General features: G+C 39.2%; 1 protein-coding gene across 4 annotated transcripts in view; it reads right to left on the reverse strand.

The window, feature by feature from the left end:
- Positions 1-25,619, reverse strand: part of SULF2 (sulfatase 2) — an 86,440-nt gene that overhangs the window by 47,705 nt on the left and 13,116 nt on the right. For 2 of the 4 annotated variants that reach the window (XM_088175129.1, XM_088175130.1), the window contains exons 3-4: positions 16,066-16,112; positions 35-281 (exon numbers count right to left, since the gene is read on the reverse strand). In XM_088175129.1, the coding sequence (XP_088031255.1) occupies positions 35-209 (175 nt within the window). In that variant the 5' untranslated portion in view covers positions 210-281; positions 16,066-16,112. Of the gene's footprint in view, positions 1-34; positions 282-5,970; positions 6,232-16,065; positions 16,113-25,619 lie in introns of those variants that run through there. The other 2 variants (XM_014876079.2, XM_088175131.1) reach the window with 2 other exon arrangements.

Genomic DNA, 25,619 nt, shown 5'->3' on the forward strand with positions numbered 1-25,619 from the left:
ATTGGCTAAAATTCTCTTTATACTGGGCTCTTACCAAGTTCTACATCCTGATCATCAGTAAGAACAAGGATGATGTTCGGGCGGATGTTCCTACGGTCTCTTTGAAATCTTCCCTTCAGACGCTGATTTAACAGGAAAGTTGAACTTCCATCCAACAGTGATAAAACAGTCATCATGAATAATCCAAGGACAATACTATGCTGTGCCATGTTGTGCTGATTTAATGCTCTCTCAGAACAAGGTAGCTTAACGGCTTCTATTTCTTTTTCTTTGTAGGTCTCCTATAAGGGAGAGGGAAACAAGTATTTATCTATATCTACACCCCTCTGCACCCATCAAGTAACAGCCAGATTCTCTCCAAAGAAGTAAAAAGCAATGTACTTAAAATAATCTTAACTAAGAAAAAAAAAACCACTAACCAAACTCCCAAAGCAAACAATTATTTTTCTAGTGCTAGCTAGAAGAAGAAACCTGAAAAATTAAATTCATAAGCTGTTATCAACATAGGCAACGAAATTTCACTCAAAGCTCAGATCTGTAGCAAGTTCAAGGATTTAGCAAAATGCTTTTGTTTTCATACATATAAATAGCAATCACCTTCCTTCTTCCTTTGTGATCTGTTTACAGATGATATTTTTGTTTACATAAAAAATGCAGACATTGAAGAGAAAAAAAAAAACCCATATCTACCATTACTTTTAAACAGGACTTTAGCACAATTTACTGAGCTAACAACATATTTGCAAAGTCAGAGAACACTCAGACAGAAGATCTGTTATACACTGATTTATCTTAGGAATTCCATTAAAGAGCAAAGCTGCCCTGATCTTGGAACTATGGTATGATACTGTTTGAAGTCTACTACAGCTTTGATGTTTAAAATACCATGATTAATAATGAAGGCATTTGAAGGCCCATTAGTGCAAATGTTTGGGAATGGATGCACCAAAGTGACTTGCACTGCCTGTGACTGGATCACAACGCAGAGCATATGCCCCAAAATTGACTTGACTGAAAAAAAGAGCACATCTAACTGGTGCTACTCCTGCCAATGAAGCAATAAAAAAAAAAATCTTAGCAATTTCTACAAGGAGATTACAAGAAATGACTTAGCATGCTGAAAAATCTTGGAAATTGCAGTTTTGCTCAGTCATCTTCTGATATAAAGGGATTTTCTCTTGCTTTCAGAAGTCAAAATAACAATGAAAATGTACTGAAAATATCAAGTACTAGTTATTTAATCAGATACAGCAATCAATGAGTCAGTTTTTAATGAATTCCCTCCCTGCTCTCTGTCTTTTTTTGGACTGGTGCCAATGATCTCTTGTATGAGAAGAAAAATCAATTAAAAAATGACGCAAGAGAGATCCTCTGTTTTTTGTAAAGCTCAGAAATGCCAGAGCACAAAGAACACAGCACAATGTGTTTTACCCTAAGAAACACGTTGGCTATTCTGTCCCTGCAGAAAAGAGTTTTTATTCCAGCAGATTATTTCATAGTCACATTATTACTTCCTCTCTGTCAGCAACTGCTCTTTGAGATAAACTTTCTTAATCAGAGTTTTCATGCAATAGCAAAACCACTGGTCTGAAAAATTATAGTCAGTTTCTTTGCTCATAGAAGAAATGTATATTGAATTTTCACAGAAGTCAACAGATAGGTTGCTATACTACAACGGAATATTTATGAAGGGTACTTTCCAAATTTGAACACTAATAGGGTTTTGAGGAAATTAAAAATCCTCCTTCCTCCCTAGTCTGTCCAGTGAGTTTTACAGGTAGGAAAAGTTACCTTTTTTCCTAGAAACTAAAAATTTATTTAGCACTTGTTCCAATGGGTAGGGAAAGAGCCTTCAAATTTTACAGATGCAGTTTTAGTATCTGCTGCTGCTAGCCAGGCCATAGCAAAAGAACACACAAAAGACAGCACTGAGAAGTCCAATCAATTTTCATTCTTCAATTCCATCTGCAGCAGTACAAGCAGGAAGAATCATGTCAGATTCAATGTGTTGCTACTGGCCAGAGTAGTCAAAAGCAACCTGAGAAAGAAACCTGGATCTGTTTCAACAGGGGAGGACAGAAAGTTTGCTTAGCAGGCACATGTTCTTGGACACAAGCTTTTTGAGGGAGGAGGTAGAAAAATGCCTTCTGCTCTTCAGAAATTACTACATACGTACTTTTGTTAAAAAAAAAAAAAAATAAACTGACGGTACAGATGTTTTCATTACACAGAAACATTTTTTCTGAAGGTCTGGAAGTTCATGTGCATTTTCTCCAGTCTATATTAGCCAATAGTTTCTCAAAATAAAAGCATTTGCTGACTTTTCTTGCAGCATTTGGAAGGCTGCCCATTCTTGCTATATCTGGCATAACTACGTTCGTTACATTTTTCTCATCTTTAAAACAAATGCATGAAACGAACCCTCATGACCTCATTGCCTCTCTCCTCTCAGCCGGTCTTTTCCTCACAGTTTATTGTCCCTCACACACTCCATGTGTAACTAAAAATAGAAGCTGTTCCCAGCTCGGAGAGCTGCTTAGCTCTCTGTGAAATACTTAAGACATTTGGGGACACACATAAACTGCTCTCCCTCAGCTATTTTATCCACGCTTGCATATTTGTGCTAAAAGAAATAGTGATCTCTGAAAGGATACTGCAAGTGGAAGAGAGAATTTCAGAATTTCAGGTCAGGTACAAAAGGCATCTTCCACCAAACCTGTTATCCCTTTCTCAATCCCCCACAATGATTATTTTTCAGCTATTGTGATGTGTTATGTTCCCACTGTTATCAGGGTAAGTACTTCTGGGAATCAACTCAAAGTATGTAATTATGTACAAAAGTCATATCAATAATTAGGTAAGAAAATTAAAGCAATTTTAGAAAACAACCTACTTCTTAAAATATGTTTTCAGAAGACATCCATGCCACAACTAACAGCATATATGCAGTATAATGCAAAAGCTAGCCTGAAGCAGTTATGAGAATAGCAACACAAGAGTGTCTCTCATGGACTGCCAGTGGCCAAATACAGACTGTGTTTTTTAATCCCTAGTCTTTGGTGAACTTCCAGGAAAAAAAACACAACAAAGTTTCTACTAACAGTTCTTTTCCCATTTCTGTCAACAAGGTTAATCTGCAACTCACAGATAAAGCCAGAACAGTTCCACAGCAGTGCCCCAATCTGCCTTCACTTTTAATATAGCACCCACTTCAACGACACATTTTGATGTGAGTGGTACAGATGGTGCACTGCTCTCTGTGCCTCTGCAGGCCATCCTCCAGTATTAAAGATGCTTCATCTGTAGTGGTTCTCATGAGAATTAGGTATGTGTCTTGTTTTCTTCAAAATTACACATAAGAACTTGACAAATCTAGCCATCCATGTTTTATATTTAGGAAAGTGCTGTCAGAATTTTATGGAATCTTCTTCAGATGGGGCATCTAGCTGAGCTTTCTTAAGCCCATCAAACCTCTTAGAAGGCTGCTTTTGAGAAAGTCTGGTCATCTCACTCTCCTTTGTGGCAACACAAAATGTTGCACTAACTCACATTATAAATGTTAAAGAGATAAAGCCAGACATCCACACTCCATTTATAAGAGAACTCAGCAAAGGGCTGTTTCCAAGTAGCATTTACACCAAGGAAAGACTTCTTTGTAACACTGTCCTCAGTAATTAACGTCAGTTCAATAGCAGCATAGGCAGAATGCTCAGGGATGACTGATGTCAGTTCTATCCCAGAGGCTATTTTTAACGTGCTATTGATTAGTATTGTTTGGCATAGATACAAGAGGCCCCATGTATGCAAAATCAGAAACTCACAGTAGCTTGCATAGACTGGTGCTCCCAATCTCACTAACGCAAGTCTCGGCTCAACTGTCCCACGCCTAAACTCTGTGCAACTTCACTGAAGGCAGGTAATTCAGTTATTAAAACATTACCAAGAAGAACATCTGACTCCTCCTGTAACTCTGTATCAAAAATTAAAGTCCGCTTCAAGTCTGCTTCTAGAAATTACTGCTTCTAGTAATGTTTGCATTAACTAATTTGGGGTCCATTTGTTTTGGTTCGTCTTTCTTTTAAATAAGCATACTGCAAAACACTAAATACAGAATTGGCATGACAAGTTCAACTTGCCCAGCAGCCACCACAACACCAGGTAAGTGCATGTGAGCCACACTTTGGAACTGCACAGTAAGGGAAAAACTGGCTAGAGAGAAACAACACTCACCTGCTCCCGGTATGGCTGGAGCCCAGACCACGTGGATTACTTGAGCAGACCTAGGTGTGTCATTCGTCCGGCGTTCACATTCATTGAAATACACGGTGCCGGAGCCATTCCCTAGCAACCAAGCCAATTAAATCCACTCTGCCAGTTAAATGGATGCAGCTGTGCTGCTGTTCTTTTAACTGGAGTCACTCCTTTGCAGCGAGCTTTGGTTATGCTTGGTCTTTTCTCACTAAAGCTGTTAACCATCACTTCAAACCATTCTATTGTGTTTGTAAGAGATAAACACGTTTTCATATGTGGATTGGGAGGAATCTTGTTCGCAATCTAACAAGGTTCCCAGGGGAAGACTGGTATCAACATTACCGCTGTAATCTAACAACACGCTGCGTCTGCTTAGAGTTTTCTACTTTCTGATATTTTTTTTTCCCCCAGGCAGTCAAAAATTTATGAGAAAGTACAAAAATCAAATCCCCAGTGCTAAATGCGACTCTTGAAGATTACAGTTGTGCTGATTTACAGTCAGGAACAGAGCTCAGAGTACTAGAGCACTGAATTATTATTCACACACATCCTGACCTGCTTGCCTGAAGCTGGTGGATGCTACACAATAACTAAATATTTGTCACAGAGAAGCTTGGTCACATTACAAAATCTCATTCATATTTTGTAACTTTATTTTAAATAAAACAGAAGTACAAATTAGTTGTAAATTTCCCTAGGACTTGAAATTTTAAGAAATGTTTTAAGCAGCTCCATCTACTTTCTTTCTGTCCATTGCTTGCATATTACTGTTAAGAGTTTCCCAGTGATACACAGAGAATTAATTAGTCCTCTGATAGGTTAAATTGCTATTTGGATCCCCCAAATACACAATAATAAACACGTTTTTCTGCGTCATATACAACAACCAACAACCTGAAGGAAACGAAGAATTGTTTTGCTATTTTTCCTATTATCATCACATAACTAGATGTAAGAGATGCAATCTTAGACTTTAAAAGTAATTATACCAGCTCGTATTAAGTACAGTAAAAACCACAGACTTACACTTCTGAAAATACCGTAAGGGAATGAATGCAAGTGATGGAAATGCTTTAAGATATAAAAAGTAGGCAAAACCAGATACCATTACACAAATACGTTCTACCAAGTAAACACATTTTTTTTTGTATCTGTATGGGGGGGGGGGGGAAGTCTCCCTGTGTTTATACAGCTGCAAACACACACAGGCATTCAGATGCACACACTGCCCGGATCCGTCCGGGGATGCGCCAAACGTGAAGCTGAGCGCTGTGGCATCAATTGTCATTTGGGAACAGTTTTCCGCACAGGCGGGGCGCGGCTCGGCTCCGTCAGTCCCCGCTGCGCCCGGGCCGGGTCGGGTCGGGTTCTCCCCCATCGCGGGAGGGCGGCTCGGCTCCCCCGGCCGCTCCGCAGCCCCCGCCCGCCGGGCCCGCGCCGGCAGGGCCGCAGCGAGGCGGGGAAAGCTCCGCGGAGCTTCCAGCAGGGCTGCCCGAGGCCGGGGGGGGACCACATCGCCTCCGGTCGCCGGCCCCTTCGCTCAACTTCCAGCCCCAGCCGGTCCCTACACAGCTACCCGAGACCCGCCGCCCAGCTCCGCCGCGATGGCAGCCCGGCTCTGTAGCCAGCAAGCCCACAAGGGGCACGGCCGCCCCGCCGTCCCCAGCTCGCCAGGGCGGGGCGGGGCCTCCGGACCTCCCTCCAGCGCTCCCCACTTACCGCGGAGCCGCGCTCAGCCGTGCCAGGCCGGGGCCGGCGCACCCACCGCCCGCCCGCGGAGCTCGGGGCCCGGCGGCGCGGGGAAGCGCATCCTCCGGCCGCGGTGCCGGGCAGCGGCGGAATCCCCTTTCCCGAAGAAGCGTGTAGAGGAAGCGCTCGGGCGGGTGCTGCCCCCGCCTCTTCTTCCTCCTCCTCTCCCTTCTTCTCCTTTTCCCGTTTAAAAAGTTCATTTACCTCGAGGATCCTCCTCCCGGGATTGACGCAATGCCCTGCGGCGCGCAGGGAGGAAACCTATTCCACCAGCCCCGGGCTCGTTCAAAGTCCAGCGGCAGCACCGCGGCGAGGACGATGGCGCAGCCCCGCAGCCCGGCCCGCCCGGGGCAGCCGGGGAGGTCCCAGAGTCGGCCCCACTCCAAAGAGAAGGGCCCGACGCTGAGTTCCCTCCTGGTACACAGAGCCTTTATAAGCAAAGGAGATAATCCACGGCGGGCGGAGGAAGGGCAATTTAATTGCCCCTGATAGTCCGTGCTCTTCTTGTCCCCTGTCGCTAGCGTTTGCCGAGTGCTGCCAACCCCACGCAGTAGCTGCCCCCCAGCCCCAGTGCTGCGGGGCGGAGAACGGAGGTGGCAGACTCCAAAGGGGCTGCCCAGGACCCTGCCCCGAGACACCTGCGAGGGACAGCCTAAAGGCTTCTAAAAGGCCATGCTAACACATGTTCCACTGGTGCAGGTGAAATTAAAGGGCGCAATATTCATCAGTAATTAAGAAAAGAAATTAACAGAGAATCAGAAATTAACAAAGCTCTTCGAGGTAGAGACTATGTTCACAGAAGGTGCTGTCTACACTGCTTGCAACCAGTTACATTTCACTCCTGGAACTTGTTTGGGTAACTATCTAAATCGATAAGTTCTTCAGTGGAGTCTTTAAAGACCTCTTAAACAAGTATCTTTCAAAGACACCAGAATGTCAATATGTCAAAAAAAACCCCATAAGAACAAAACATTTTCTTCCAGCATTCTCATGCTGACAAGTGTCAGACATGCAGCACAAGTTATCTCAGAATTTCCTGATGCTTCTTATTACATCTAATATTCTGTTAAACCTATGATTTATTAGGACTTGTGCTTCAAAACAAGCATTGCCCCTGATGACCTCATCTGGACTTTGCTGGAGTCTTGACCAATTTTTCACTGTTGGCTCTGTCCTTGGCTATGCAGACAGTTCCTGGATTAATGTCTTGTGGTGATACTGTATGATATTGTAGAGTGAAATGGCACACACTTGCTCCAAACACAAGGATGGCACTGCTAAGGTACCTGTGGACAGAACAGGAATGAGCAATAGGGGTGAAACACTTCACGTCAGTACTACACTGTTCACACTAGGGGCTGCAACAGCACAGCTGTACTGGGATAAATAAACCACTCCCTAACAGGGAGTTACACTAATTATAGACCCATATGATGTGCATAAAACCGGACCTACATCTTGCTAACATTGTGATAAAACTCTTTTACTGCTTTCTGAGATAACATTGGACATTTTGCTAGCAACTTTCAACTCACAATGAAACAACTTACAAACACACCCGTGAGCCAGGATGTTCTGATTGTGCACATTTTAGACATGAATAAGTGTCTAAGGGCAGCTGAGTCACCCAGACTCAAACAGCCTTTCAGGCCAGGAACAGAACGAGGAGCCCAGCATTCCTCTGTCCTAACCACAGGCCAGCAGTTTGTTACCTGCAACACCTAACCTCGAAAGGGACTGGAAGCAGTAACTACCAAGCCACAGAAAATACTCAGTGTGCTATACAGTGGTCCACATTTCACATTGAAGAAGAAAATTTATTATCTCCCACTATTTCTAGAGGGCTGTAAATGGGATTTTCCATTTTAACAAACACATGACCTAATATAAAACTACCATTTCATTAATATAAAACTACAAACATCAAAAGATACTAAGACTAGGATTAGTGACATGAGTATAGGAATCTAAATTTGATTTAACGTCACTGGAAAATCTGTCACAATAGATCGCTCATTTCAACAAAAGAGTTTGTCCACCTCACAGGGAGTGCATGTAACTTCCATTAATGTTAATGGGAGTTATGCAAGTGCATTAAGAGGATAATACAACCCCTGGTCTCTGAGACAACCCTGCAAAATGGAAGGTGCTTCCTCTTCAACAGAATGGCATTTCCATCTCATGCACTTCAAAAGAACTTGTTCTGGCATGGTTACAAAACAGGATGGGTAACAACTATTAAGCATCCAAACTTAAAGCAGTTTAGTGATTTCAGCTAGTTTTCCTATTGCCAGAAACCTCAAGGGATACAGATGTATTTAAAATACTGTGGTTTATTTGAAGTCTAAAGCAATAAAATAAAGTGAAATTACTGGTAAAACAAGAAGGTCTGAAAACTGACTCATGCAATGATGAAGAAACCTTTAAGGAATCTCCTCGTTAAATAAAAGAGATAATTTTATTCACTACCTGGAAAAGGACTCCATTGGTATATATAGATCATCATAGCTGGCCAGAGTTCAAAAGATAAAATGAAAAAGCAAGATAATTTCCTTTTACTGCTACACCAGAGCTTTTACACCAAATAAACTTCAAATTTCTCTTGCAGCATGCCATTGAACAGCTTGAATTTATTTTACTGCACCTCAAATAACAAGTGTTGCCTATTATCTAAATAATTTGGTTAAAATTATCCCAGGATTTACCTATTAAAGTTAGGAGAAAACAAACATGCAGTCATTTGTTTAAATATCACATATCCATCTACATTCTTAGCCACAAAAAATCCTTCAAAAATTTAATCTGCACGTTCTCTATCCACTTTCCTCTGAAGTAGTACAGCACTGAAATGTGTATGGAACAATGCACGTTGCACTATGGAGTAAACTATGGAAAGTTTTATGTAAAGGGGAACCACTTTGATGCACCTGGCAGATAGTGGGGGTCCACAGGATTATCTTTTAATCAGCCCTGACACAACAGCTAAAACTTAAGGAAGCACTCAGGGGAACTCTCATGAGGAAAGGGCAGCATGTCACTGATACAGAGAAGCAACTTGTGGGAAACAAGGAGACAGTCAGAAGGAGTCCAAAAGTCATTTCAAAAACCCTCAAAAATAGAAGCTAAGCAACATACTGTGCCAAGTGTATCTTTTTCATTATTGCCAAATATATTGTGCTTTCAGAGCTTGAATATTGTCCTCATGTCACATGAAACAGAAAAAGAGGGTTGGCTTAGTCTATGGCTTCTAACTCTTCTTCAGACTTGCTAATCTTTATAGAACTCATCATATGTCAACTCCTCACACCATCAGTCATTTAGATTTCTCCTCTCTGCTATCATGTTTCTTAATGTGTACACACATGCTTTAAGCCATCTTTAAAGACCTAAATATAAAGCCAAGAACAGAACATGAGCCTGACCTTCTTTACTTTTCCTATTTTTAATGTATAAATTATTACAGTAATCAGCTCACAGTTATAGTAATTACATTGGTCAGAGCTCATAGAAGTTATTTTTTACTACTTTCAACAACTGCATTTCAGTTGCATAAAATGTGTAAAAACTGCTTCAACAACAAATTAAAACACTATAAGGAAGGCATAAACAGCACAACATGCTGCACTCCTTGATCATATTAATCAAATTAATTTTGATCATAATATGTAACAGTGAATGCAAGCTATCCAGCGAAATATTGAAGCAACAAAAATTATGAGGAGGTTGTAACTGCAATAAAAGTAACACCCTAGTGCACTGACAAAAGTGATAGCTCATCTATCTCGACCACAAACTCAAAACAAATCCTTCCTGCAATGCCAAAGAGAAATTCCTAAGAAAACACTAGCAGAATCCTGAAGCTCACATATGAAATGAAATGTGTGTTCTGATTATTAATATTGTTAATAATGCTCAAAGATGCATCTGAAGGATGAAGAATGTTAATGAACTATTGTTGGTCACACATAAAAGGAAGAAGAGTAGCCTTCTTTTACCCCATTAATAAATGACCCTTAAAATAGCTGCTTGTAAGTCAGCAATAATTTAGTAATTTATTTTAATAAAGAATTTTCCTTTTTATAAAGGATTCATATTTTTCTTTTGTACATCCTGATCTTATTTTCCTTTGTAGGCTTTCAACATCCTGTACTACAGTACTCAGGCTGCCTCCTGTTGCTGTACCTGGATGTTTTATGGATATAAAACAACGGGCCAATCGTCAACTGAACACAGTTTAATTGATGATTAGCTGCACTCTCAGCACAATTTGGTATGTGATGCAAAATATGAAAGACTACTATATTATTTTTCACTAAAAATTCTCCTAGGGAAGACAACAGCCAGTCCCTTATCTAAATAACATTTCCTAAGAAAATATTAAAGTATGTAATGATAAAATACTTCATGTCTGTCTAAAAACAACTATGCTCTGATTTATGAGTATTGAAGCAGAGGAAAGATAAAGATAACAGATAAAGAGGCTGGCTAGAAGAGCAGCTCTCAGTGCACAGCCATCAGTGTTCCTGCAGGCCCCCGGGCACTCCCTGCTAGCCAAGGCTCCCCCTCAGGTGGCCACACCGGCTCCGTTTATCTCCAGCAGCCCAGTCCTAGCACCAGAACTGTCACTTCCATGTCCTGTCTGGACACTTCACACACTGCCACAGGGACACAGTCTATTATTGTCCATCCTTTCACTTACAAAGACCCATTCTATAGGCACAAAGTCCAAATGGATGCACCTGGACTTTACCTCCATTAGGAACGTTGAGTTTATTTACTCTGCTTTTCATTGTCTTCTAATTTCCATTTTTCAGCGGTTCTCCCCCTCTATTACTATTTAAAGTATTTGAGGTGTATATAGCTGAATCTGACTTAATATTTATATAATCTAAGCTGGGCCTCAAATGGAGAATTGCAAGAAATATTAGCAGGGAAAATTACACAACTTCCTGCATTTCACACATGCAGAAAGCAATTTTCTTGTTCTCTTGCCTCAATAGCACAAGTGAGGTGAAGCTGATGGTGGGATGATACCTGTCATTAGATCAACTGCTACAGAGGGGATGAACAGACATGGCCTCAGGCAAGCACTTCTTTGGATCTGAAACAGAAGCAGCTACCTTCAAAGTTAACCTGCTCTGAATTTAACTCGTGCTAATCAAGCCATGTGAAAGAAAAATAGTTCATATCTCTGGTATAAGAAGGCTTTCTAACAAAGAAAAATGAGATAATTTGGATTGTTAAAATAAGGTAGTAACTCATCTGCTGAAAAACACAGACTTGTTACTGAGGTAGGAGAAACGAGAAGAGAGGTTAAGAAAATTACAATACCTTTAAAACTGGTCTAATAAGTCTATTATTTTTACCTTTTATCAGAGTCATGAATTTTAATATTAAGGCTTATCATTTGAAGGTGCTTTGTGGATTTCCCTTGAGGGTCAGGACTGATTCATCAGAGATAAAGTAGTTACTTTATGAGAAATGCTCACCTACCAGTCATTGGCATGTCTCTTACTGATCATCTGCAAGGACCTTGGGGATTTCTTGATTCCCTTTGTGTCAGGTCATTTGGGTATGCTGGTTACTTCCTCTAGAGACCACAGAAATGTATCAGCAGGTAGACCTGCAGTTCTGATAGTGTTCTGGCAGCTTCATTACTCTCAGTACTGGTAACATGTAGTCTTTAAAAAGATATAATGCATACCCTGTGCATTCTTAAAATATAAACTACTATAATTTTGAAAAAGTTGGTTTTTATTGACAAATCAGTTTCATTTTTTTCTACCAGGTATCAAGGGTAGAGATTATATAAATAATGTTTAAGGGACACTGAAGCCATCCAAATTCTTTCTACTTCATTCGAGACTAAAGACACTGAAACAGAAACATGTGCTTTAGCCCCTGGCTAAAGAACAACTTGCTTTCATTTCCAAAATGTTAAAAATAAAGTTGAACAGACATAGGAGCTTTGGCATCACTCCCCTACCTTTAGAGTTTACAATCTTCCATAAGGTAGTGACAAGATTCCTGCATATGAAAAAAATCTAGATCATAACTACAATACTTTACCATTAATGGCCACCAGTGATGTCTGAAATCATACAATTGTTAGGGTTGGAAGGGACTTTAAGATCATTCCTTCCAATCTCCTGCCAGGGGCAGGGACACTTTCCACCATCCCAGATTGCTCCAAGCCCCGTCCAACCTGGCCTGAACATTTTCAGGGATGGGGCAGCAACAGCTTCCCTGGGCAACCTGTGCCAGTGTCTCAGACAGAAGAATTAAACAGCATGGTTGCCCTTCTGGTGTAGAATATGTATTATTTCTCATTTCAATAATTATGTCTGATCTGAATTCAGAGAGAAATGTATTAATAACCAGAAGCACAGTTTATTTTTCTATCACTGCAAAGCTCTGGCATTATCAGTGAACAACAAATTACAGGTAAGACATCTTATTTATAGTAAGTCTCATTTACACCCCTAAAATAGAGGACTGATTTTTCTGAAGTAGTAAGTAGCCACACAGAACAGTTCTGAAAATTTATGTAGTTTTTTTAGGTCCTGAAACTGTAGTCAAACACTCTTGATGTCTTGCAATGCAACTTCTTTTTTTGTACTTCAGTTCACTTTATGTTATTACTGTGCTCATCACTCTCATGACTGACTCCAGCAGTAATTCTTGAGAATTCTTCAAGAGTCCCAAAGTACATTCACTACTTCCCCTGCCAAACAGAAGTGTAAGACATGAGAATATCTGAGTATGTTTCCACAGGACTTTAAGAGATTATTTTTCAGACAAGTTGAGCCTCACAGACTAGAGCTGCAGCTCTCAAGACACTGAAAAATTCCATATACCCAACGGAGAAGTCCATATCTAAGTGCCCAGAGCCCTCTGACTTAGCTCCATGCTTTGTCATCTTCCATGCTGCTGCAGTGAGGCAAAGAGATGATGGACAAAATGGAATGGCAAACAAGAGTTCTCTAATCCCTTTCCACCTGAGAAGAAAAGGTGGAAGCTTATACAAGAAGTCAATACTGACTAAAATGAAAAAAAGGTTAAAGGACAAAATGACTGAGCAGAGTTCAGCAGGCAATACATTCCATTGCTGGAGGCAGAACATTTGATGGCTTTGAGCTGCAGCCCAGGTCACAGTCCCCAAATCTTACATCAAGGGTATCACTGCTGTTAGTTCACTGACTGAGAAAAGGTCAACCATGGATGTGTCTGCCAGAGCATATTTTTTTCTGGCTGCACTCCAAACGGACAGAAATACAGGAATAATTTAGATGGATCAAATGAATAGGAACTGTCTGTATAGACAGTAAATAACATTAAATCCATGTGTATAGATCCCTTCCCTTTAAACAGCTCCTAAAGCCAATAAAAGCCAAGAGAGAAGAGAGAAGCAGACTCCCAATGAAAGCCAACAAGAAACAATGGACTGCATGCAATAAAATTTAATACACTGCAGCTCTCATTCTAATGTGCCTCCGAGTTTGATGATACAACCCAACTGATCATATCAAACACAATGAACTGCCCAGGAACAGGAATACCACCCTACTACTCAGCAGAACTGGCAACTGTGTCAATCACAACCTTGGTTTGTGCCATCTTCCTTCTCTTCACTGGTAGAATACTCTTTTTGAAAGTGTTTTTGCTCTTTCAGAAAGTTTTTTATTTCTTGCACCATAGTTCAGTCAAGAATGTTAAAGAAAAAAGGGTGGATTAATTGAAATTATTGAAAAACTTTACTTATTATTTTAAATTACTTGAAATTATTGAAAAATACCTCAGGATACCATTTCTGTTCTTCCAGGGGAAGAGGGTTAAAATTAAAGTAGCTAATTTAAAAATTAAAATAGCTGATCTTAATGCAATTGAAAGATCAGCACCAGACCCCACAGCAAACAAATAATATGTGTAATAAACGAAAAGAAGTTGCTGCAAGAATGCTGAGATGTCACTGGGCAATGGATTTAGGGGTCCAAGATAGCTGCACCTTCCTGATCTCACTGTGAAAGTGAATTAAGCATCAGAATCACTAGATGAAAGTTTCACAAAGAAGGCACAAATCCTCCAGAACAGATCTGTGTAAGCTAAGTGGACTCCATATATGTAGGAAAGACATGCATATGTATAAGATGAGTAGATCCAAGGGAGTAAGGAGAATACAAGAGAAGAATAGATCAGGGTAGGAATTCCTCTGAAGAGCTAATGGGTTATGTGAAACATAAGGCACAAAGAGATTTCAAAGTTAAAAGGATTTTTTTTTTTTTAATAGGGAAGTGAGGAAGCACACGAGAGATATGATGGTGAGAATAAAAAGCAGAACAGAGATGACACATCCATGAAAAGCCACAGGATGAATTTAGGCATCCAGAAGGTAACTGTGCAAGAAGTCAGTACTGAAAACCAAGATAACGATGAGCTCCTGAACTCACAATAGCTGGAGTTACCCAAGACTTCTCAAGCTGAAGACAGAACAAATCCTAACACCAAGCTTTAGTTTATTCAAAGATAAAAAGGAAAAAAACAAAGAATTCACCACTGAAGAGCCTTTACAAGCCTTAGGTTTGCCAAAAAAGGTTTCATGGCAGAAAGAGGAAGCAGTAGCCCCACATCTATGGAGATGCTGCTCTGTGCTATAGCACACAGTCCTTCAGGACTCCCTGCTATTATATCTGCCCCAAGGAGAGATTTCTATGCTTTTCTGAGCTTGCTCCCACCCACACACCTTTAGAAATACAGACATATTTTGCTGTGTAGCAATGGCTTTGAGATATCTTAGACATTTATATTTTCCAGGATGCAAATTCAGAACTCTTAAAATACAGAATTTCAACTGAAATCCATAGCACTGCTTCCTGCAGTTGGATTGGTTTGGAAGGTCTTCTTCTGTGACATGGACAACTTAACTCTCAGCTACAAACACCTAACAAAACTTTTCCAGTTATGTCACACTGACTCCTCTCCATTTCTGTATATTTTCATCTTTGGTGAGCAAGGCAAGGAAACCAGTCCTGCCTCGAGCCAGCCCTCTCTGTTGTCAATAAATAAACACTAGGCATTGTTGAGTATGTCTCATTAAATGTTTTTCCATTATCCCCCAAGAGCTCCAGCTTTTAAATTGTCTTCTTTGCCTTATATCCTCGGCAAGTTTCTCTTTTCACTCCTTCAGCAACATTCTTTTATCCCCTGTTTGAGTAGGTGTAATTACCATCTTACAAAACCACATGAAGACTGGCATCTTTGTACAAACATTCACAGTAATCAACAATACTTGCTATTTTTTTTTCTTGGCCAACAGTCTTGACAATTTTAAACTGTACAAGAAGCAAACAATTTTAACTCTGAAGTTTACATATCTATTTTTTTTTTATGCAGCATGTATTTTATACACAGAATAACTAGGCCACAAAGGACAGTGATGAAGAGCCAAGATTTTTTTTGCACTGCATTTTAAAATGGCTGCAGCAGATGCCTTTATTTAGCCCTTGGAAGATTGATGATTCCATTATTTGTAGTACTCAGCAATAAATCTCTGAGTTTAGGCTAAAGTGAGCACTTTTCCCTACTTTGCATCTTCCATTACACTGTTATTAATCATGTTTAATCATTCATTTACCTCTCACTGCTACTGCAGTGCTACTGCTCCTTTTGGGAGGACTGGCACATTATTGATTTTTGACTTTTACCCTTTAGAAGCTGGGTAAAGGGCTTTGCAGTTGCTTAATCAAAAGTGACGTGACGAGGGCAGGGGAGCTGCAGACCTCGGGAAAACAGCAACTAAACAACATGCCAAATTATGATAAAATGAAATTAAGAGTCAACAAAGAAAGCAAAATGTACTAACTGAAAATAATAGTAGATAACCTCATGAGATCATAAAGCACAAAGCAATCCTTTGCCTTGCAAAACACATTGCTAGGAAAGAAAAGGCCAAGGTTAAGAAGGAAGTTAACACTACAAATTCCCACAAAAAGAAAAATGCAAAGCCATGTTCTGTTACAGACGTGTCAGTTAATGCAATTTGGCTCAAGCAGATTCTCAGTTGCTTACCGAGCTTTTTTCTCAGAGGAAGCATCACTTCAGCACTCCACCAGCAACTGTAACAAGAACAACACACAATGTAATATTTTGGTAGCTGGCTTCTGCTCTGCTTACCAAAAACATGGTATTTTTAACAAAGTCAAAGAACTTTATTTGTACCTTAAAAAAGAGTACATATAAACCCTTAATTTAATCTACAATATATAGAAAATTAGACAATAAACAGATATATTATCAACTCTGTATGAAGAGCAGTAATGCTGGCTTCATATTTTAGAAGAAAGGCCCCCTCAAAAAAAAAAAAAAAAAAAAAAAGGCGTAAGAGATGGTTAAAATTGTCAGTTTCTTGTACAACCCAGTTAGAGAGGAGGAACTAAAAGTGGGAGGATTTGTGGACTTACAAATAAAAGAGCTCAAGCTCTTATTGCTCTTTCCTGGAATTCTCAGCATTGTTTTTTTTCTTGACATCATGTTTTGTCCTGTGCATCCTAAATTATGCCACCCCAATTTCACCAACCTCAGTACAGAATATGACAACCAGAGGAAATCAAATTAATTTATCAAGCGATATGTTTCATTAATGTGCTTGTTTTTTTCTGAATATCACATTATTAAAATGTGTAACATGTTGGCAAAAGATATTTTTAAGACCAAACTGCATGGACCAGTAAAACTCTCATCAGAAGTTTGCCAGGTTCCCTGCATCTGCAGCACTTGGCTGTCAGTAACTTTTTACACTACAGCTAAAACACAGCAGTTCTGGTCACACACCAGTGACCTCTCCAGCATCTCCTGCTGCTGAGTAAAATCCTGAATTTTGTCAAAGGCCACTGCAAACGTTCCAGTATCCCTTATTTTGTAAGTTAAGTGGGAATATAAAAGGTGTATCATGCACAGCATGACTTGAATCAGGCACAAGGAATGCAGGTGAAGTAGTTGTGGTATGGAAGGTGGCACTACTGCTGTTCCCTGGCTATGCTAACTCAATGAAGTTTTTAATAAACTGTTTATGAAAGTGAAGTTGATCTCTTAGAATGTGATAAACAGCACAAGAAGCTCAAGAAAGGAAAATCAATAACGATGCAGCTTTAAACACATAAGCCTACATATGTGCAAACAGCATGGCTAACTCCCCTGGCCAGATTTTCATGTCTGGCAAAAGATATTGTCAAAAAGGAAGGGTCCTTTGGAAGAAATTTTAAACTGAGTATTTCAAGACTGTACACAAAGCACTAGTAAATTTTCAAAGCCTTGTCCTGTTATACCTATAAGCTCTTTGAATTATAGTTTCTCACAATCTGCTACGTTTTCATGTAACTATAACACAATAAAATTACAGAGTTGTTACTCAAACATCAGTATGATTTGCAAGCTCTTGTATCAAAAAGGAAAGCAAAAATATAAAGTGAAAGGGAAAACATTACAATTTAAGAAATACACTGTAATTCATGTATAGCCCACTCCCTTTAATTGTACAATTAAAAATATTTTCATAAATGCTTCAGCGTAAAGAATGCAGTAACAAAATACAAGGATTGTATTTCTGGGGATGTTCAGTGCCTTGGCAGAACAGAAGAATTATTGGTGGAAAGGCCTTCCAAACTCTGCTTTGCTGGGTTCACTCTTAAGGACAGCATATGCAAAAACTGGTCAAAAAGCAGAAAGAAGAGAAAATTAATTTACAAAAAAAAAATGGGGCTGTTTTGTTGGGTTGTTTTTTCCCTCCCCAGAAAGCTTCTAGGCAAGCAAATGAAACCATGGATCCTATAACCAACATTGTTTTTCGTTTTTGTGCTTGAGTAAGACCATTAAATCAGAAAGACCAGTCCCACAACAACCTCAACCAAGTTCCTGCTCCATATGAGAACAGTTCTTAACACACACACATAAGAAATGATTTTTTTCCTAAAGGCTTTTTTTCCTTTTCCTAGGAAACAACTGTATAGTCTTTTCTCAAAATTCAACAATGTCAAACTGTCAGAAAAGGCTCAAAGAGACACTAACACATTCTTAAAAGTTCTTACAAGATAAGAGACAGCAAGCAATGCAATTAGAGGAGATAATCTCATTTCTTCTGTAACAAGAACGTGTGCTCCATTTCCTGTGCTCTGTTGTCAAGAGAACTGTTAGATGGTATCCCATAATAGTTATCACTGAATTGTGGTTCAAATAACTTTAAATGAAACCTAACTTTTTATAATACAGAGACCTTAGCTGATACCTCTTTCTTCCTTAGTATTACCATTATTTACAGCAATTCTGACCAGTAGGGCCTCCCATTAACTCAGACAGAAACAAAATGCTTCATATCTGCAAAATTCAACCCTTCTGACAGGCACCACAAGTTCAGCATCATCTTTCAAGCTCACTTCAATCCAGTCATTTCACGAGGTCTTTCACTTTGTCTGGATGCTCAGAGTTGCTGTGACTGACTCCAGTGCAGGAGTTTTGAGAAAAAGGCAGGGAAGCAGCTGGCTCCCCAGCTATAAGCAACCTGATGAAAAGGTTACTGCTCACCAAATACTGAGTGATAGAAGAAAAATTTATCTATAATTCTTCCTTATTCTGCCCCCACCTCAGTTAAAAAAAGAGTATCAATAATACAAATGTTTCTCACTAATCATTATAGCACATTTGTAATAACCTTTATCTATTTCATTTTTTTAAATAGAAGTGTCTTCATCTAAATAAACCTATTAATTCATGTTATGCATGATTTTCAGTTCCCCACTAATAAAAAAAAAAACAGCTTCACAAGGAGACAACAAGAACTACTTTTCTGCTGTGGAATAAAACTACATTGTAAAAACAATGCAATTATCTCCCTGTTATATTTGATAATCTGAGTAAATTAAAGCAAAATGCTTAGTGGTCACACCAATTGGCAGCAGTAAATTCCAGTAAAACCAGTTTATTTTGGACTACTATTTAGTATAAAATGTTAGTGTTTAGGTAATTAAGCATTTGATTGCTTGGGTTTTATGCAGTTGATTTTATCTTACACTGCAGGAAAATGTGAGCCAAAGGAGCAGGGTAGAACATAGCTGAGTTTGTGGGCACATATTTCCTTTTTTGACATCAAACAGTGTTTGAAAATATGAACCAAATTTATTGGCCTATATGACTTGAAACAAATATTCACCATTCTGGTTCACTTGTAATGATTGATGCAGTGCATGATCACAGCTCCAGACAATGAGTTGGTCACACAGTGTAACAGTCTGAAAAGAGCAGCAGCAAAATTAATGGAAGATAGGAATGAAATAATATAAGTTTGTTAGATACTTAGACCCCAGAGATCTTGAATTCCACAGTTTCTGGTTGGCATCATGCACTGAATCACAGAAATATCCCAAGAGAACAAAACCAATAAAAAAGCAACTGCATCATAAGATACCCTCTGACTACCAAACAGTTAATTCAAACCAATGCAGCTTTAGGAATGTAACACCAAAGTATCTGAAGCTAAAATAATAAAGTGCTGGATATAACAAAGCCATTTCAGAGTGATAGTGCCAAATCATTCAGTTTGGAACAAGCAAAGTCTTTTACTGACCAAACACAGAGGTAAAGCCAGCCTTGCCCTTGCTGTCTCCAAGGTTACACGATAGATTTTAACCACTGCTCAATGGCTGAACAGACAAGAGGCATGGCATATCTGCTTCTTGGCATCCAGGAGGATACTGGCTGGTCACAAATACTCACTCAGGCAAAAACACACCTGTCTAATATGGGCAAACAGGGAGTCCCCCCCTTAACTGGGCAGCAGAGCAAGTAAAGCATGGGTGGCTTAGAGAAGATGGAGCTGTGCACTTGTATTGCTCTTCCAGTGGCTACCCATACATGCTTTGCTTGAGTCCAGTTGCATGCTGATGCACACTCTGGCATAGAAATTGGAAATAGAAAAAAAAGAAAGCTCATTTTGGCAACAGGAGGCCTTCCTGAAAGCATAGTAACTGAACTCTGACACTGCTCAGATTCTCTGAATCAACAGAGGCCATTCAATTCGACATCTGTTCAGCAAAGCTAATCACATTCAGTGTTTAAACTTTAGAGTAGACAGTGAGACAAACCAGAAATCTGAATTCTTAGCAAGTAGAATAGGAAACCATAGGCAAGTTTTTAAAAGCCAAAAATTCCCAAGGTTCCCTTAGATGAAGAAAATTTGAGATGTTTGCTTTGTAGTTTTAACTCTGCATTTAGCAGACATACATTGTCCCACGAGTTGTCCAAACGAGTGAACCACTGTCCTAACACCTCCAGTATCTGTAGCCTACTTAGCTTTGCAAACCAATTATTAAAACTCTTCTCTCATGAAAAACAGATCCTTTCCCCCTTTTTTTTTTCTTCATCTATAGAATTGTAAGTGAACTATTTTACAAAACAAGCTTTATTTCCAATAAAGCAAATCAGCTGAGGTAGGTAAATCACTGAAACTCACTGACAAGAAGTTTTATGAAAAATTAAGTAGCTGATACACAGTAACATTATCATGAGCCCCTTACTCACTGCTGTATTTCTCAGCATGACACAGGCAAGACTTTGTTTCTGAAGTATAAAGAGACTCCTAATTAAATCTTCATTCTTCAGTGTACCAAGATTTATTCTTCTTTCTATGAGCTCAGATTATTACATTTAATGCTGAAAAACGTTAGTTTTCTGCCTAAATTCACCAAATTACAGATAGGATTTCCTTACAATTCTTTGTTGTTTACAATTTCTTTAAAACAAATTGCTAGACATTCTTTAGGTAGAAATTAACTGCATTACTATTCCAGTCTTAAGAGTAGGAAAAATTTTCCATTTTAACATATAGTTAGGATGTTGGAGTGATCTTAATCCACAGTCATAAAATTCCACATAATTGCCTGTGTCTTAAGGGCCTTAGGCTTTGAATACAATCACTGGTCTTTGCACACTGCCTGTCACTTTTAGTGCTTGAGTATGGACATTGTATTTCTTTTAGGTTCTTTTCAGCCCTTTAATGACTATGCCAATTAATAATGCATCATTCTCTCTCCTCTAGCTAATTTTAATTGCTGTAATTTATGTCCCTAGACATTTTTTGCACTACAGATGGAATCTATACAACTGTAGCTGAGTTAAAAGATCACACTCTCAAGATCCTTAGCAGACAAACAACACAATTTCAAGTTTATAGACATCACCTATAACTGACATCAATTACTGTTCAAGGAAACAAGTCATGATATTACAGGTAATAAACAGATCATTTTTATGTTCTGGAGCAGTGTGGACTTCACCAGTAGGGTTTTGACAATTAATTATAGCTTCATAGTGCTTTATGAAGATGCTCAGATTCCCCTGAAAGGGAAAAATCCACCTAGAATTAGCAAATATAGAGGTTACACACTACTTCAACAAGGCTATACCTTGACACAGATATTCTCAGAAGTACATGAATGTCACCTCTGAGGCAGTACAGAAGGCAGCATAAGCACTCAGGCTTAAAGCCTGAGACAGTGCAGAAGATCAACTTCAGCCTTTTATTAAAACATGTTATCAAAGCATAAAAAATAAAGCAGAAAGAAAAACTTTGTCACTAATCCCTATTCAGCTCAACAGAGAGCTCAAAATGAAAGGTATAACCATGAACTGTGTTCCATATTAGATTAATATTCAGTCCATCCCCCTGCCAGTATTAGTTATGCTTCACAAATCATATTCCAGGGTTTTGATTGGTACAGCTCACATTGATCCATAGTCCTATCAAGTTCAGCCCCTCTGTTTTGATTGTCATCTCTTCTTACTTTCCATCCACTTCATCAAAACCACAAAGCTCCTTGTGCCAGTTGTTTCTGCTTCCCTTCTAGAGCCAAACACCTTTCTGGCCTAGAACACCACACCCTAGTCTCCCTATTCAGTTCTCAAGCCCCATTCATCTCTGTCCTTTGGACAGAAGCATTAATAGTGCCTACAACCCCTGAGTTCTTTTAACCAGGCACAGTACAATCCATTCCATTTACCCAGAAGAACCTCACACTGCACTAGAATACTTTCTCTTCTCAAGCACATCAAAAGCCATTAAAGATGTATTACAAATGTCAGTTTTGGATCAAATCATATTTCCCCTTTCATGGATAATGGAAGGCCAGATGAACGATTCAACACCAACAAGGAGAGAAATCCACGAAAAAAGATGTGAGGGGGTAACTTGCTGCTATCTCAGTAGACAAATATATACTCTGGATTTAACTTACTCTTACCTGGAGTTCACTGGAACACTGCTGCACATTACCCTAAGACTAGTCACCCCTCCCTGGGTTCAGTGTTACACTGAATGAGACTAAAAATTCTGGACATAATTCACCGTTTCTGCTATTGATATAAGAACTACATTTCATAGGGGGCAAAAACATTAAAACGACTGCCCTCAAGCACAGTAATATCCATAATTCTTGCACGACAAATGTGCACCTGGTTAAACAATCAAATAAATTTACCTTTACGAGTGTCACAGACAGTGCAACTTGTCCCAGTCATCTTGAACTGATCCTTTCTCTTTACACACAGTCTTGTTTCTTAATAGGCAAGATGACTAAAGGAAAGATCAACTGAAAAGCAAAACTTGCTGTAGCTAACAATGCATATATCATCATTTAATTTCCAAGCACCCACTGAGGAATTTTTGAAACAGTACACATTTTTAAGTAGTCTACAGTGAACTCTATTCTCATGTTATTCTCAGAACTCATCTAAAACACTCCATAAATATATAGGCACAATTAAACAGAAAAAGGTGAAATCCTTTATCATGCTAATACATGGTCAGCCAAAGCATCCCAACTTACACAGGTAACATCCATCCTTCTTGATTTTTGGAAATTATCAATTTACACCTGCAGATGAAGTTTACATCTAATGACTTTAGCATTACTGTCAACTCACTCTGAATTATTTTTTTGTGCCATACATCTGACAAACTTCCTACTGTTGTGAACTGTCATAGCAGATGAGTCAGTTAAGAGCTATATACTTTACACTCATCTCTTATTTAGCACTGCAGCTATTTCTTTTTAACATCATGTACTGTATCTTATTCTCAAGCTGGGGGAAAGCTCAGCTTCATATTCATATCTGCTCATAGATCTGATGACTCCCTCTAGTTCACAATCTAGTTCAGAGTGTACCTTCTCTCCCATCTTTCAGAAGAAACGTCCTATTCCAATCTCTGCTACCTTCTTTTAACCTCCCACACTCACCCCCCTCTCCACCTTTCAGTCTCTAATAACAAATGCATGGCCCACAGCCACTTCTCTTTCAGAACTCTATCTAAGGATAGCCAGCATGTCAGACCACTAAATAAACTGATGGTTTTTTTCTTTTGGACTACAAAACTCCCCTTCCCCCAAGCTGACAAACTGGCATCTTTTCTTCACATAGTTACAGTCTCTGCAAACTGCTAACGTCTCAGTGAGAGCCCAACTAAATAAATCATTCAAAACCAAAGAGCTGCTTAAGCTGTAAGTGACCTGAAGCAGCTGCTGAATTCTTAAACGCTCATATCCTCCCCCCAGAGCAATGATATATTCTGTGTGAACAGACACCAGCTCTCCAGACCTGCCAGGCTATCAGAAAACAGGGTTAAGGAAGCACGGGAGTTGGGAATTAGCAGGGATAATTAATTTTTCTTGAAGGATTGCAACATTGCCATTAATTGCCTCGACATGTACAGAGTGGAGGAACAACCTCAATAAAAACTGATGTTCAAATTCCAACTGTACTCATCTTTCCAGCATATGTCTTGCATATTGATTTTGACATACATGTGTATTACAGAGTATGGTATTTTTATTGTGAAAATCCTTTAAGACAAAAGGTGCACTCGGGGGGGGGGAAATGTCAGCATTACTCTGTGGACATTAACAATTAGTTGTAACAACTGTTGTTCCAACTTGAAAAAAGACATTTTTCTTCCAAAACACAAAACCAGTTACATACATTTTTCTACAGGAAGCATCTGCTATTTTTCATTTATTTGTTACTCTTAAGTCTTAGGGTAAACTGGAATGTGCTTCCATTATAAGATCCAGTGCAGAGCTCCCAAAAGCTTGATGCTAAATTATTTACATAACTATTTCATTCTATGGCCTAGATAATACAACATTTGAAGAAAATAAGAGAAATGAAATTTTCTAGTCATATTCTCTGCTAGAAGAGCAACACAGTAATATCATGATCCACATGAGCTGTACCAGCAGAGATCTCCATATGGCCACACTGTCTCCTCATTCTCTGTGGCACATGCTTTGATGAGTGGATGATATTTGTGGCACATTCTAGACCTGTCATAAGGAAGACTGAGCTATTCAAGAACCACTCCAAGTTTTCCCTAGTAACTTCTCCAATAATGTGATAAAGACATCTCCTCGTTGAAATTGGGTATCCCTGCTGCACATCAGAGATGCCCATCTCCATAGCAGAGGCTGACTGGATGGATTTAGTAGGTCAGACAAAAATATTGCTTCAGCTGCACTTCACTTGGAAGGAGACAGCTCATATTTAAGCAAGGGATATCAGTAATAAATTACAATTTTATTTTTAAGTACTCTCCTGCTTGGAAGGAATTCAACTAAATGACTTCCACAGGTCCCTTCTGGCCTACGTTTTTCTGTGATAAAGAATTAGAACCAAAAGACACAACAGAAGATTTCAGTTTACCATAAAATCACCCTAAGTTGTTGTTTTTGGTATGTACTGCACAACAGAACAAGAACCAACTATTTTGTGCATGTAAAGCTACACAAACCATAATCTACCACACCTTATTTCTAAACAAAGCTTTTAACTCTTACCATTATTCAAACAACTGCTCTAACATTACCAGAATGTTCAAAAGAAATTCTGAAGCAGTCTGAAAGAAGCAGCTTCTTCAACCTCTTACATTTTTATGCAGGTAATTAAACACACCTTAAATTTGAAACATAGTACATTCAGAGTCATAATTAATCATAGGCAACACAGATTAGGTCTGGTGAAACATGAAGAATTAGCATTAAAAAGAACAGAATTCTGGCACAGATGTGTCACTGTAGCTTCCTCAAATCTAAGACTACATCATACATTTACAGATGGAATTAGCTTCAGGCTTCTACTAAGAAATAAATACTGATCCTCTTTAGATTTTGGTTCAAAGTGGAAAGCAGCATGTCACAGCTTCTTACAAAAGAGTTGTCTCTGTATTTCTTCAAAGTCATTCTGAGTACACCACGTGCACAAAGGCAAACTGAAACTATCACAGCCTGATCAGATGAAACAAGTGAAAAATCAATCTCTGGTTGACAGAGAGACACTAAAATGAAAACACTTTCTCTTTTTCATTGAGGGCTATATTGGCAATGCAAACCTGAAATCACAGCTACTGCTGAAGACTCACAACCTTCCAGCCACGTTTCAAGTCAGCACAGCTTGGTGAACTTCGTGGTCAGCACAGAGTCGTGTAGGAATAACTGTCACAAACTCAGTCACATTCATGGCAACTTTGCAAGACATCATTTCACACGAAGCAATCAAAATATCTACTGCATTTTGAGGCATAAAGA

The sequence above is a fragment of the Sturnus vulgaris genome, chromosome 17, assembly GCF_052056855.1.
Source record: "Sturnus vulgaris isolate bStuVul1 chromosome 17, bStuVul1.hap1, whole genome shotgun sequence".
In the NCBI taxonomy this organism is placed as follows: domain Eukaryota; kingdom Metazoa; phylum Chordata; class Aves; order Passeriformes; family Sturnidae; genus Sturnus; species Sturnus vulgaris.